This window comes from Molothrus aeneus, chromosome 1, assembly GCF_037042795.1.
Source record: "Molothrus aeneus isolate 106 chromosome 1, BPBGC_Maene_1.0, whole genome shotgun sequence".
In the NCBI taxonomy this organism is placed as follows: Eukaryota; Metazoa; Chordata; class Aves; order Passeriformes; family Icteridae; genus Molothrus; species Molothrus aeneus.
The window spans coordinates 96,852,675-96,868,330 of NC_089646.1; the positions used below are offsets into that span (position 1 = coordinate 96,852,675).

Below are 15,656 nucleotides of genomic sequence, written 5' to 3' on the forward strand. Positions count from 1 at the left end.
ACAATAATTGCCAGATTTCAATGATTCCTTCCCAGGTAGGTGAAAACTGCAAGTGCTGTGCAAACAGTCAGACAGTGAGTCATGCTGCCTCAAAGTGTAAGGTAATTTACTCCTCTGAGGTCAGCAAAAACAGGGTTCAAAGCTGATTCTATCTATCACTTCAGGATGAAAAATAGCTTCAAGCAGCAGCTCACAGAGTTTGGCGTTAGAGCTCCTACTGACTAGGGGCTGCTTTCAGGGAGATAAGGGCATCATGACTCCCCTACTGTTGAGGCTGAATATTGCTTTACTGACAGTCTAAAGGTACAAACCCATTCTCTAGTTATTAGTCTATACTGCAGTGCTATATGTTGGGGCAATTTCATGCTGTGTGATGGTACTGAGAAGGCTTTATTAAACCATTTAACCATTTCCACAGCTGCAATGATATTGTCAAAGGTTTTTTTTTTTTTTTGGGTTTTTTTTTTTTTTGGTTTTTTTTTTTGGTTTTTTTTGTCTAACCTCACTGGTGTAAAAAAATAAGACAAAGATATGTCTTTCATAAAGATAATTTTTAAGGCCAAAGCAAATGTGCAAATACTGTATCACATAAAATGCATTGAGTTCCATAACTATTAGGATCAATATTGACTTCCATCAAAAAGGCTCTACATAATTACATGGGCCACAAGAAATGCACAGAGGTGGGGATTCGCTTTATGCTATAGTGCTTGTAGACATGAGATATAGAGGGAGGTTGTCATCCTGTAAGGTCTGCAGAATTTGGCTGGGTTTTTTCATGAGAAAGGATGACTTGGCAGTAGCTGAGGACCAATGCTTTAACAAATTAACTTCTCTTTCTTGTCTAGTTAGGGAGGTTTTCTTTTACATCTTGCATGGTTTTGAATATTTAAATTAAAAAAAAATGGGCAATCATCTTATATTCATAGCAATGATACTATTCAATTTCTCTGCACATTTTCCCATTTGACAGTACCTATGCACTAGCATGTCATTCATGTCCCTGGCAAGATTCCTATTTACTGCAACATAAGCAAAAACAAGTCACACTACAAAGTCAGAAGCTTAAATTGTCCTCCTCTGTGGTGTTTTACTGCACGATAAACACCATTGAAAAATATATGATTGATTCCTACAGTTCTGTACAAGATTTGAAGTAAAACTAAGGTAATAAGACTATGTTAAGAGGGAACTTGAGCTGTTCTCTATATTTCTTCAGCAATAAAACACCTTAGTGCTGGTCCAGTCTATCAGCATAAGATGGAGAAGTTCTCTGCTTTGAAATACTGGCCAGGGAATCAGGTATAAAATTATAAAAAAACTCAAGAAAAATTCATTTTTCTTATTCTTATACTAGATGAAGAGAAGATATATGGCCTAGAAGTTACAGGAATTTTGCAGCCATAGGCATTGAGAAGAGATCTTCTTATTGGTATCCTGGAGAGTCAAAATGACTAGCTCATGAAAACAAGTATTTATTAGGAGTGAAGAATCACACACTGGTACAGATAATGTCTGGCATTTGCTGTCCATGACCCTGTTCCCAGCCCTTCTCCCTGTTTATTTGTTAAAATTGGGTTATGTTAATTGATACATGGTGACAGGAGAAAAACAAGACTCTCCAGAAACAGATTGACATTTAAACCAAAACACACATGTTTGATCAGAGGCAAGTGTTTTTCTAAGAGGCATGAAAGGGATGAAAAACTGCTGAGCTATGTCTCAGAATTAAATACCTGCTCTGATGAATGGGAAATGAGACAGTTGACAAGACTGAATGAAACACATTTCCATTTCCTAACCCAGTGCAGGTTATCTTTTCCATCATAAAACGTCTGTGACATCAAAAGTTTGGTGATGATAGAATTTTCATCTCACAAAGAGAAGCCCTGCAAACCTGCTGAGATGTCCTGGAACAGCATAACAATAACAGATAAAAATAAGTGGCCACAACCTGTCAACAACCAGGCATTTAAACTGATGTATTTACAACAATTACCATGAGAATTAGATTTTTAAAATTAAAAGGTTTGACACATGTAAACTGAATCTGAAACAAATTTTCAGCAACACCATTGCTTATGATTATTCCCAAAATCTGGGATGTCCACATATTAAAAGAAGAAATAGAGAGCACATTTGGATACCTGCATTCCTGGTTTGATGCCTTCAGCTCACAATCAAGAAACTAGGAAATCTGACAACCTCCCATTAGAAACCATAATACAGCATACAGAAACTTAATAAGAAAACCAAACCTCATACCTATTTTACCAAAAAGGCAGGCAAGTATATGGAGACACAGGTGCTACACTGGCTTGTGTGTATCAGTACTTAGGAAGAAAAGATTTTGTTATCTATTTATACAGATATGGGGAAAAGTGGCAAAATGAGGTAAAAAAGAAAACTTGCTTCATGCAGTTTTCAGAAACTTACATGGAAAAGATCCATACCCAGTAATGACAACTTTACAGAATTTCAGTAGAGAAAAGAATAAGGCTGTTAAGTTTAAATGCTTAATTAGTGAAATGCAAAAACAATGAGTAGTGTTGCAAGCCAGGAGAAGAGAATTTTTCTTGGAAGCTGAAACCAAACAGCTGATAAAACTCCTATTTTAATTACATTTAATTCAGGAAAGATAAAAAGTGGTATAGCTATAGCTAACTAGCCATGTGTCTTTTTCACGTTGAAAACACAGCTTTGCACAATTCTCAGCTAAATATTCAAGTCATAATGTTGATGTTTTACCCCAAGTGCATGATAATAGTGACTATAAGCAAGTGGCACCAATTCAGCTCATATCAAGCAGCTTTGGAAAATCCTGCACTGGCTGTATTAGGCCGAACAGAGTTTGGAGAGAAAAAAAAGAATTATTTCTGACTTTCTTGCTATATAGTTTTCTTTCACTGAGGGTGAAAGTACAAGAAGGACAAGTGGCAGATAGAAGATGTGTCTTTAGCCACAATCAACACATCCAGTGTAGAACAGCCTCTGAGGCAAAAAGCTGTGCCTCATCACCACAGGCTGCTGGTTCCCTTCATTTCCTTGTGCTGGGCTGAGCACAGGGGAGGAGACAGGACACTGCTGGGAACACAACCACACCAGCCATGTTATATCACAATCACTACAACCAGCTCAGAGAAAACACCAATGGCACTGCACCTCTGCACGTAAACTTGACCTACCAACAATAACATAAATAATTGAACCATTAAAGAGAGTAGTAGGCATTTTATCTTTACCCTGTTTTGATATTTATCATGTAAATTCCAGAGTATGCAAGTCTGGTTTCTACCAAGTCCTTTATCTCTTATCTCTCTCCAAATCTGGTATTGTATTTTTTTTTCTTCCATGTAGCTTTATAATGGAATATTTCATTTGTTAAACTCAAGGAAATGAACCTTTCATTAAAATCATTCCCCAAAAGGAAACTTCAAAGAATTTTGAAGGATAAACTAGTATCCAGCAGCTAAACAGCCAACTTGCTTCTAGTATTTAAACACAGAACTGCAAGGAGCTGCAGACTTCAGTTTTTGAAAAGATAAACTTTTTACTTTGGTGGAATCTTACTAACTCTGCATTGGCAGGATATTTCCTTTGTTATTCATAGTTCTTACTTCTGTGAAATTTATCTTAGTTTCTTACAATGTATCATTTTGATCAAATAAAAAGTTGGCAGGATATAAAAATTCACCAAGATGAAAAGGCTTTTTATAACAAATAGAAAATGAAAGATGTTCTAAGATTTTTGAACGATTTTTTTGTCTCTACTGAATAATACTATGATTTTTTTAATCAGTTCTGCACAGCTCAAATTCACTATAGAGTTAAAAGGAACATATTCTTATGGCTTGATTAAACTGAACATACTGAGTAGGGCGTTCATTGTGCTTAAATTGGCCTTACCAAGAAAATAAATAGGTCTGTACTAGCAACAGACCATATGCCATGTGCCACAAATGTTGTCACCACAATTTTTTTGTTCGTTAGCAGAATGAGATACATGTGAAAGAAAGTCTTTTAGAAACGTAAGGTAATGTATTTGAGATCTTCTGATGCCCCTTCTATAAAAATATATTTTTTAAACTTCATAACAACCAAGAGTCTGTTAGGTCAATGTTATGTCAATTTAAACCGGCCCTTAATTATACATTTATAGGTTCCTATTTTATGTCATACAGTTTATAATGTGAAGGGAGTTTATAATGTGAAGGGATCTTTTTTCCACTGAAAGCAGAACACAATCAATTGCACTTGACATCCTTGGGCCTGGATTCTTTCCTTGCTGCAGCTGGCAAAGCTGGTATTATTAACATTCCCCTATTCTTCCTGTTACACAGTCTATTTTCAAGTTTACACTGTTTCTGATTTTTAAAACATTTTATGAACATGTTCTATTGAAGTTTCAATTTCAATAATTTCTTTGCTTTTTGTACAAATATTTAATGAAAGAAAAATAACTATAAACAGCTCCTGCAAAGCAATACTAAAGAAAACACATCTTTTTGCCAAGGCGTTTTTTTCACAAGCGTGCAGGGTTCCCCTCACCCAAGTTGTCTGAAAGGGGGTATAACCATCCATGATTTTGAGTAATAATTTGAGTGATTTGTCAGCATAAAAGTATTTCAATTTGTTTGAAATTACAAAAATGAACTGACAATCTTTTTGATTCTAACTATGATAACATACTTAACACAAAATCAGATAGTGATTGCTAAAGCAGTCCAGATTTATTGGTGAAACAATTTAATAGAAAAAAGCAATTTTCACAAAATTGATCTTTGACAAGTATTTCAATTTTCTCTATGATCTAGTAGTGCAAACCCTTCTTCTTCAGACAACCCAGTACCAGCTGAAAGCATCCATGGAACTGGTTGTGCCAATTCTCCCAGTGCACACATTCTCTCATTGCACTGCAGCTCTGGTGGCACACTGCAAGTCCTAGAATCTTACAATACAGCAGAGAGATCAAATGACTGTAGCAGAACTGTAATGAGTCTCAGGCAAAGTCAGAGTAAAGATTCCTGGTGTCACTTACATAAAGCTGGGGGCAAAGCTTCATTTGCTTCTCATGCTAATAGTGAGTGAGAAGCTATTGTCATCACATACTTATGAACTCATTAAGCTAAGACATAAGAAGAGATTTATAGCTAAGAATATGTGTAGTTTGCACTGAAGAACTTCCATTTGTTGGGTTTTGGAGGGGAGAGGAGGCAATCAGCCAATGTTTAATTGCTCTCCTTACACCATTTGGTCTTTCACTTTTAAGTCAAGAGTACAGTGACTTCTGTGCTTTCTGGTCTGGCACAGAACACCTTCATTGACAAGTGATCTCACTGAAGGACCATCTCCTGAGAGAAAGGGCACCAAAGTATTGGGCTTAAATGAAACCAGGAGGTCTGAATTTGACAGCGAAATATGCTTTATTAATCGTATTTGGCTTCCCACCTTTGTCTATTTTTCATGGCTCATAATTGAAACAACCTCTTAACTCAGCAATGATTTATCAGAATGAATGGGAATATGTCAAGATACTCTTTAGAGCTTGTCAGTAATGCTCTTGGTTAGAGGCAGCAATCACTGTTGAGCAAAATGAAGTTCTTTACTGGTTTCTGAGTAAGACATATCCCACTTCCAATATGCCACTTTAAAATCAGTCCAGTGATGCACTACTTAGCACAGAAATTCAAAGCTCAAAAGGAAAGCATCAAATCTACTGCATAAGACTTGAGAAGACACGTAATACAGTCATTTTAAATAATGTAGCTCTTATGTAGTTTCTACTCAGTAAGTATCTTGTTCCAGGTGTCCTTTATTCATATCTGAAATTTTATAGGCTTCATTTACTAATGTGAAGGTCCTGATGCGATTCAGCAAAGGAAATGGGAATGTGGAAGGCTATAAAGCATTTCAGCTTTAGCCGCTGGTAGACACTTACTGAAAAATTACTGAGTGATCAGGTTTATATAACAGATATATTCTAACATTTTGTGTTATTCACGTTGCTCAGGCACCAAGATTAGATGGGGAAATGGATTCCGTACTCTATTGCTGGGCATATGAACAAACAATGGAAATGCCAAAATGACGAATGCTCTCCCATTCATTTTACATACTTTAATTTGCAGAAAGTTGCAGAAGCCTACATCAGAATTTCCTGCAGGATTAACTTAAGGAAGGTTGAACAGGATGATTCAAACCCCTCTAAATATTTAGCAACTTGAATATTCTCTGATTATTTTTAGTGACATATCAGAGTTTCTACTTCAAAAAGGCTGGAAAACTGTCTAGATGGGTTTTTGGTATGCAACTTTGTCTCCCTTTTATGTACAAAACCTTTTAGCTGACCAGATTAAGACTACATGTTATCCTGCTTAAAATAAATTAAAAAAAAAAAAAGAAAAAGAAAAAAAAAAAGGGTGAGTTCTCACCTAGTAAGGCCAAAAGACAATGCGCATTGCAGGCTTGCTTACCAAGGCCACAGAGGGACCACAGTTTCCCTCCATTTTGGTTTGCAAAACCAACCTTATGTTTCTGGCATGTTTATTGTGATACACAAAAGGCAATTGTATATTAACAGCAAAATTCCTTCAGACTTCATCAGGGCCATATTTTATTTCTGTCTGCTAATGAGTTTGGCATGTGCTTACAAACTGAAGTCCTATTTGTTCAAAGATGACAGTTTTACTTCTCAAAATTCCTCACTACGTTTAAAAATCTGACTCTTAGTGGGCTTCTTAGTATTTTTCCATGTAATTTAATTAATTTGATATGGGTTTATAACAAACTGTGGCAATAATTTGTGATAGAGCAAATAAAATTTATTATAAACAAATTGTAATAAGCACTACTGTGCAAAAAAAACCCCAACCCTTTAGTATTCTCTTTTTGGAAAAAACAGGTAAGATGTTACTGGTGTAATTCTTACACAAATATGTGCTCTTTCACATAAGCACTCTCATGGAATGAGTAGCACTGCCTTTGTGGGTAGGTGTTCATTATTTTGAGTACAGATAGCAAAATCCAAGTCCAAAAAATGAGGACAAACCAGATCAAACACAACAGAAGTGACTGAAAGCATTTCTTAATTTTGAATTTCTTGGAGAAAGGCCAGGCTGTAATTAGATTTTCTGAACATAATTTCCTCAGGGATTTCAATAACTGCAATACAAAAAGCTAATTAATGTTTTGATACCAAAATTCTATTTGGCCTTATTTATATAATAATACACAAACTGACTGTGTTTAACATTTGTATCATCCAAACTCTAAAGGGCAAGAACTAGAGTTCTTCAGATGGATGAAAATTCAGACTGCAATCCTTTTTTTATTTTATTTTAAGCAAATTTAAAGCCCTAAAACAACCCCCCCAAAAAATGAATTCTCCTTAATATCTTTTGTTGTATAAAAAACTCATGAATTTTGTTTGTCAATTTAAAATATCCTGTCTAACAGTGCTAAATTTTATGGTAGGTATAAACAATAAACACCGAATTACAAGGAAACATACAGGGTATTTTTTTACATGCCTATATGGCTCTTCTAGTTTTTTCCTTCTTAATCATAATTTCAGTTTATAAGGTTACTCATGGCTTCTCATTTTTATCATTTTTTTTTGATGTGTGATAGCATAACATATCAATGAATGTTTATCTTCTGTTGGGCTCAAATTTTTTTTAGAGCTGTCAATTATTTATGAAAATGTACAATTCATGTATGTCATACTCATGTATGCACAAAAATGGTGCAGAGGTCTTTTTCCTCTGCTATTTAAATTACTCTTTGATAATAAATATTAAAGGACACTATTTAATTTCTAAACTGTAATTAAAGGCAAACTTGGATTATCAATAGAAACTATCCCATCTCATTTGAGAATATTTTGTGCAACTTGTGTTACTTTAGCTCTATTATACTATGTTTTAATTTCTACAGTTCTTTACATGTAAGTATTTTCATGGGCTAATGGAGCATAATAGACCCAACACTCATTTATTGAAGGGCCTTTTTTCATCTGAAATATAGTTTTTAAAAACCAAAAATCACAAAACCCACTACCTTCTTGCTCCATAGCATATTCATTATCAGATCAACACACACTACTAATTAAGTTAAATTTGACTGCTAAATAACTCCCAAAGAGCCAATTTATCTAAGGTAATATGAACACATATTCATTTCTCCTTATACATCACCAGCTGCTATTAATTAAATTCTAGTCACCTCAGACTGCAAGTTTGCAGTAATTGCCACTGTGGAAGCACTTGTACTTAGCAGTGAGCCTGGTTACTACTACTGGTACTGACAGTCACCTGGATTCAGGTAGACATCACTCTGCTTATTTCACTTTAGAGTTTGTGAGATGTTTAGAAGTATGTGGGGAATTTTCAAATTTGTTTCCTGAATGTTCAAAGCTTTGTTGCAGATGCCCATAAGGTGCAGAGCTAAGATCAGTGTCCCGTTCTCTAAGAAAACGTCTCCACTCCGAATGTGCAAGGCACCTTTAGAAGCTCAGAGGAGACGATGGCAGCAGAAGGTGATTCTTCCCTCTACACCAGCTCCTCTCAGCTGGCTGCTCTGCGAAGGTGAGGGCTGAAGTGATGCTTGCAATCTGCTTCCTTGCTGCCCACCTTCCACCCACATCTGCAGAGCTTCTGTGGGCTGATGCTTTGACAGCCCTGCAGTGCAAAGGCTGTCGGAATGACAAGGTGTGAGGAGGAAAAGGTGTACTTTGCACCCGCTTCACTTTCTGCACCAATTCATTGTTTTTAATTAGTAATTGCAGCAAATTCACTGTTTTTAATTAGTAATTGCAGCAGAAGGTTCAAAGAGATTTTCATTCCAGATAGTGAATGGTAGTCTTGCATGGAAAAATTTTGCAACCAGTCTTCTGGATGCACTTCCTTGCCCACTGGCAAGACTGAATCAGTCTCTCCTGAAGTTAACTACTTTTTCTCAGGCTTCAGTCATCATAGAAGATGTAGGAAAAATGAAAATCTTAAGTTCTGAAATATTTATTAGCCCCATGTTGCAGTGGAAATGTGAATAAAATCTGCATACTTCCAGAAAGAAAAAGTCTTACATTTTTAATAATACACTTCCAGTATGTTGAATCCTGCACAGCTTGGTGGTATAGATATTTTAATTGTTACTTTATATATAAGTTTTGCTTTTCTTTATTTTGAAGGCCATTTATATGGAAGAAAAGATTGTCGAGAGTGAATATAACACATTTACTGTCTTGCTGATGAAGAAAAGACACATCAAGAGCACACGAAGAAGAAATCTAACATCTCTACAAATAAACTTCTTTTTTGCATTCTTATTGTGTCCATTAAAAAATATCAGTGATATGATGAATATATGTAGGGTGAGGTACAAGTATAACTTTTTTCACAAACAGCTTCTGAAAGATTATTTTCTTTTTTCCATTACTGGTATTTAAATGTAAGACTACAAACATGATTAAAAATTAACTTTGCTCTACAGAAAATGATGGGAAACAAATGCTTGTACCCTTTAATGACTCACCCACTGAATGCACAGTTCACCTGCTGATTTTAATTTATGTGATAATTCACAAAACAAAGCATTTAATGTCCTTCATCTATATACTGGATTTATTGGAGTTATTTAATTGAAAATATGTACTGTCTTCTTGCATTGGGTACTCTTGTTTGTAAGCAGTTTCTAACCTCCTATTTAAATGTAAATTGTTTATGCAAACAGATTATTAAAAGTGAAGAAAAATTTCATTTAAGAAAATGAAATCCTTAAGGCCTTTAGAAATAATACAAAGCAAAATGTTTACAAAAGGATATTTTTAAAAGGTCTACATTTTAAATGTAACAATAATTTCATTTTCTTATAAGATACAAATCAATTTCAGCTTAAGAGCAGTGAATCATCATCATCAAGTTATGCTAATTATAGCATTTAAAGGCTTTAGCAAATCCAAACATATGAAAGAAAACCATAGACAGAAGATGATTTGTTGAAGGTCTGTAAGTTAGTTGAGTCAACAGTTCACATATATGATTTGCCAAGCAAATTTACCAAGAATAGCTCTTCTTCCTAGAATTACTCTGTTTTAATCTTGCAACTCATATAGCCACTTTATGTAGATTTAATTAGGCACCCTGAGGTTGCCCAAATACTTGCCCCCTCTCATTGGTAGAAAATACTAAAACAACCTGACATTCATTAGCTACTGAGAAGCTACATTGAGCCAAATTGTCTATCCAGCTTTATGCGGTGATTCTAGAAATAATTTTCACCATTTGTTTACAAAATGACTGTAAGAAACCTGTTTTATGTAAATTTGGGAATCCTGCTGAGGTTCCTGACAATTGATAAAATGAAATGGAGAGAAAATAACCAGTGCAAATACAAAGCAATTTGCATGAATTCTGGTGAAATGGAAAGAAGCTAATGGAGATGGCATTATAAGCAACTTGCCTTGTAAACTGTAGATTTCTCCAACGCTGTTCTGCCGGGTGATGTGATGCCAATATGCACTACGAGGAAGGGAGATCGACTTGGATAAAGTCATTGGTTCAGACAGACTGGTCTGGAGCTAAAAGCCAAAGCAAACATAAATGGAAGGTCACACATGAGCATCCTTGATTAATAATCTCAAAACTGTAAATTGAATCTATGTTGCCATGAGCATACCATTTTGTAAACTACCACAGGTTTTACACTATTATTTAAACTGTGTTACAAGCATCAGCACTGTGAATGCTCAGGAAAAAGCTGCAAAAATGTATCTGGGCCTATAGGTTAATATTAGGACATCAGAATATGTCCCTATTTACCACTATTCTTCTTGCTTGCCAGGGTTTTGTTATTTTCTTCTTTAACTTTATGATAACGATGGATTAACATATGCCTGAATTCTAAAATCCCTCTGCAATCACATTTCCTTTTGGTCATTTAGCCTGCATATTGGATTGAATACCCAGAAAGATGCTAAGAGTGAATCTGAGACAACCAGCAGAGAATTAGCAATGGAGAGTCATTAATCTCCTAATCCTCCTTTGAAGAGGAGGCATCTCATCACCAGTAGCAGGCTCAGCTTCAAGAGCAGATTTTCCTGGTCTGGGAGACTTTATGTGACTGAAATTGGGAATTGCATGGTAAGTGTCCCTGTGACCAAGACCTACAGTACAGAGACCTGACCGAGGGAATGTCAACTTTATTACAGAGGTCTCTGCCTCCAACAAACTATTGATGTGAGTGAAAGACAAGACAACACTACAGAGAAAAAAGAAAGATGAAGGACTGTGCATTCTGGCAACCTCTTTGGATATTCCTGTTATGTTTTCTGTGTCTGGAAGAAAAGAGAATGCAGCTGCAAATATTTTGTATCTCTGGCTTTACAGAATATAAAATGTGATCAATAATTTTTGGGATCTAACAAATCACCATAACATTGCGAACATAATTTTTTCAGAGGATGTCTGAAAATATCAATACTGAAGGATCAATTATGTCTGAATATTTGGAATGAAAAATCTCTTAGTTTCAGGGGAGGCACCAGGATGGTACTCTGAGAGGGTGTGCCTAGAAACTTACTTGCAGAGAGTCCAGCTCCAGAGCAGAAGGTATTCAAGGTTTGGATCATTTACTACAGGTTTAGTCATTAGTTCTTAGGGATTCCTCATTGAGAATCATAATGCCAAATTTAAAAAAGCCTTTTTTAACTGTACAAACTCATATTATTCTGTAATTTAAATCTCTTCCTTCCCCCGAAATATATTTAGAGACAACATCCACCCAAAGATCTAAAATTATTTAAATTTTGAGTATTAACACAAACTGATGCATGGAATATATTTTGCTTCAGATCAATCTGCTGTAATTACTTCTGTTGTTTTTTTGAGAACTGTCATCAAAATAACTCCCAGTCTACAGCTAATGTCTTTTCTGCTCATTTACAGCCAAGTATTACATTTCATTTGTCAGTGGTGCAGATCATAACTAGAAGCTATTTGATATGAAGTAAAGAGTTTGCAGAAACATTTAGTTCATTCAAAAAGAAGTCTGAAAGCCTTATCACAAGAATTCCAACTTTAGGGAGGCTTGGAGGTTTAAATTTTATTGATATACAGAATTTCCTTTATTGTAGAGACCAGGACAGTAACAAACCCTCTATACTGTTTTACCATGTTTGTATAGCAAGGGTAACAAGAGTAAATTTGCCAAAGAGGAAAATTATATAATTTATAAATATAATATAAATTATATATAATCTTTAAAATTTAGTTTACCAATTATTTATTAATAATTTAATGACTCAAAAGGTAAATTAAAGGCAAAACATTTCCTTAGTATGCATTCTGAAATAAATAATTCCAGTAAATAGAACCACTTTGACTGCAGTTTATTATCTCAATGCTAAATCCACAGACTGAATGGAATATGTGACTAATCATTCCTGATCTGACATGATTAGCTCCTGCCTCATCTGACCAATAGTGATGTAGAAGAACTTTATTTGCACACATTAGAGATTTAGGAGAATAAAAAAAAAATCTGTTCTCATTTTAAAATAAGGTAAGAACTGCTTTAGAGCAGAAGACTGCACTGAAAGCATTCACAATACTTTGTTTCCTCAGATTCTCTAACTAAGGAACAACTTCTGATATCACCTTTTGGGTAAGAATTATCACCATATGCCAACTGCAATAAGACCAAATGAACCATATTTCTCTGGGGACTCCATAAAGAAAAAAATGCAATTTCTAGTTTATTACAATATCATCCTCAGAAAAAAACCCCAACTTTAAAATAAAATATAAATTTTGTTTTTCATTTGCAACTTTAAAATAGAAACTTTAAAATAGAAACGTTAAAATAGAAACCTTACTACCTTGTATATCATATAAGGGATGATAATATTAATTTATCCATGGAGTTATTTTTACTGAATAGTAGACTACCATCCGATATAATTTTTCTTTTAAACTGTTTTATCCATATAAAACTCACATTGTTGATCAAATGTAATTGACAATGACAGAATGCTTACTTCTATGAACTGCTGCTAGTAAAAATATTCCTCTGTTCAAAGAAAATTGAATCATATATTGACTAAAACCCATTTTCTCTGGAGAACATCTTATATGGTATACTCTGGGTGTTTCAGATAAAAAAACTTGAAAACCAAAGTGAAGAAAATACATAAAAACATCCATATTAGCAATTGTTCATATACTACTAGATTGCTCTTTGTTATATTAATAATTACAAGCTAAACTAACATTTAAAGTACAGAGATCTACTCTTTCAGAATTCCTGACTCCCAGTTGTAAATTAAATTCTGATAGCTAATGAAGTTAAACTAGAAAAACAAAACAAACAACTTGTAAATCAGGGAAGATTTACAAAACTGTCTAACTGTTAAAAAATTAGATGCTCAGGTTCAAGACCTCTGGTGTTCCAGACCAGTGAAAGAGAACACATTTATAAGTTCAGAGACTTTGTCCTCCATGCCCTTCCCTTTTGTCTTTTTATTATGCCTCATTAAAAGCCAACTGGCACTCTACACTTTTTTTGAAGCAGCTAATGCAAACAGAAAACTTTTCACTGTTGAAAATCAAGTAAATAACCTTTAAATTTTCTTATTTTCTCAAAGCAGGTAGATCATTCTGCACAGATTTATTACTGTCCTTCATTTAACAGAAATGTAATGGTTAAAAATGTATTTAAAATTATTTCACCTATCTCATTAAGTCTGCTTACCATGCAGAAAATTAAAACATCTCTGGGTCTGGATTTGTTCTTACATAACAGGCCAATATTCAGCTGTTGTTTCCAACACCAACACATTTTTCTCAGGAGCTGGCAAAACAGGCTCAGATGCATGAGCATCAGCTGTACAGAAAGGGCTCATCATGACAGAGGTAGCAAAGACACAGAGAAGAAGTAAATGTTTCAATTTGGGAATGAATTTGAGATGATTCTGCTCCTCTGCTTCATTCTGGTGAGATCCCACCTGGAGGACTGTGTCCAGCTCTGGGGTCTGTAGCATAAATACAGGAATTTGCTGGAGCACATCCAGAGGTGGGACTCAAAAATGATCAGAGGGCTGGAACGCCTCTCCTGTGAAGACAAATTGAGAGATCGGGGGTTCAGACTGGAGATGTTCAGGGAGAAAGTTTCAGGGAAACCTTACTGTAACCTCTTGGTACTTTACGGGGGCCCGTAAGAAAGATGGGGCAGGCTTTTTAGCAGGGCCTGTTGTAAGAGGACAAGGAGTGAGGGTTTTAACTTAAAAGAGGGTAAATTTCAATTGGACATGAAGAAGGAATTTTTTATGATGGGGGTGGTAAAACACTGGCATTGGTTGCCCAGAGACGTTTTGGATGCCTCATCCCTGGACACATTCAAGGTCAGATTGGACTGGGCTCTGAACAACCAGGTCTAGTTGAAGATGTTCTTTCTCATTGCAGGGGTGTTGGACAGATGGCCATTAAAGGTCCCTTCCAACCCAAAGTATTCCCTGATTTCACTGAGGGTTGCTTTGCTGTGTTGCATCTGTGTTCTGGTCTTGATAGAGGAAAGCAAGAGCAGCATGCCAAATTAAACATGCATCTAGAATGATTTGGCTATAAATATTTCTCAAATCTGATGAGACCTCCTTAGGAAATAAAAAACATAACCTAGACTTTTTTTTCCCAGTTTATGAGGTAGAAAGTGAGAACAGAATTAGAACTTAGGTGAAAAGTAGAAATGCATATATCAAAACCATATTAACTCAGAGAATTTTGTGGTGGGAATATAAAAACCCCAAATATTACTGAAGCATTTTTGTTACCTGACAGGAAACACGTAGTAGTTAGGCTTCATCCATTTCCCCCAGAATCTGTCTGATAAAATAACCTTTCATACAGTGAACATTACATTTCTTTCCTGTATCCAAATCTAATATCCAAAGCCATAATGTCCAAAATATTGAGCTCTATGAAGTTTTTGCTTTTCCAGTGACAACTTTATTATTCTTACAGGTCTATTTGATTAAAATAGAAATTAAAAAAAAAGAGAAAGAAGTCTATTAATGTGTCACTGTAAGAATTTTCCCATATTTTTCATTATTTCTCTTTTATGAAAGTCTTAAAGAGTAAATTTTCTTTTAATTCCCATAGGCCATCTCCATTGACTTCAATAGATTTGTTACTCTGATACCAATAATGAATACAATTCCAAAAATGGAGCCTGTTAACTGTATTAGGGTTCTGAGCTTTGATCTTTTTAGCATATTATTCTCTCTGTTTTATTTTTTTCATTAAAAAGTCAAAATACTGAAGGTGACAGAAAATACATTTGTCTTGAGGAGACAAACTGAGCAATTTATAGCTCATTCCATATTTTTTTTTTAGTCTGCAATAAGGACAGTTTGCTTTTTACAGATATGCTCTGAAAATAGGTTAGTTTATTATGGATAAAACCCTCTGTCTCATTTCAAATTCTCATTAGTGTCTTTAAACAAATAGCAAGAGAACTAGGTCACAGAAGACTAACGAGAGTAGTAGTCTAGAAATATGAATCTAATATCATTATTTAGATTTTTTTTTTCTTTCTAACTCTAGAGAAGGTTACTTTGTGTGTTATGCCTTGAAGAGAAAGAGGGCTTAAGAAATATATTTCACCTC

General features: G+C 35.0%; 1 protein-coding gene across 1 annotated transcript in view; it reads right to left on the bottom strand.

The window, feature by feature from the left end:
• Nucleotides 1–15,656, bottom strand: part of DOK6 (docking protein 6) — a 240,258-nt gene that overhangs the window by 29,611 nt on the left and 194,991 nt on the right. The window contains exon 7 of the mRNA XM_066546168.1: nt 10,459–10,576. Coding sequence (XP_066402265.1) covers nt 10,459–10,576 — 118 coding nt within the window. The remainder of the gene's footprint in view (nt 1–10,458; nt 10,577–15,656) is intronic.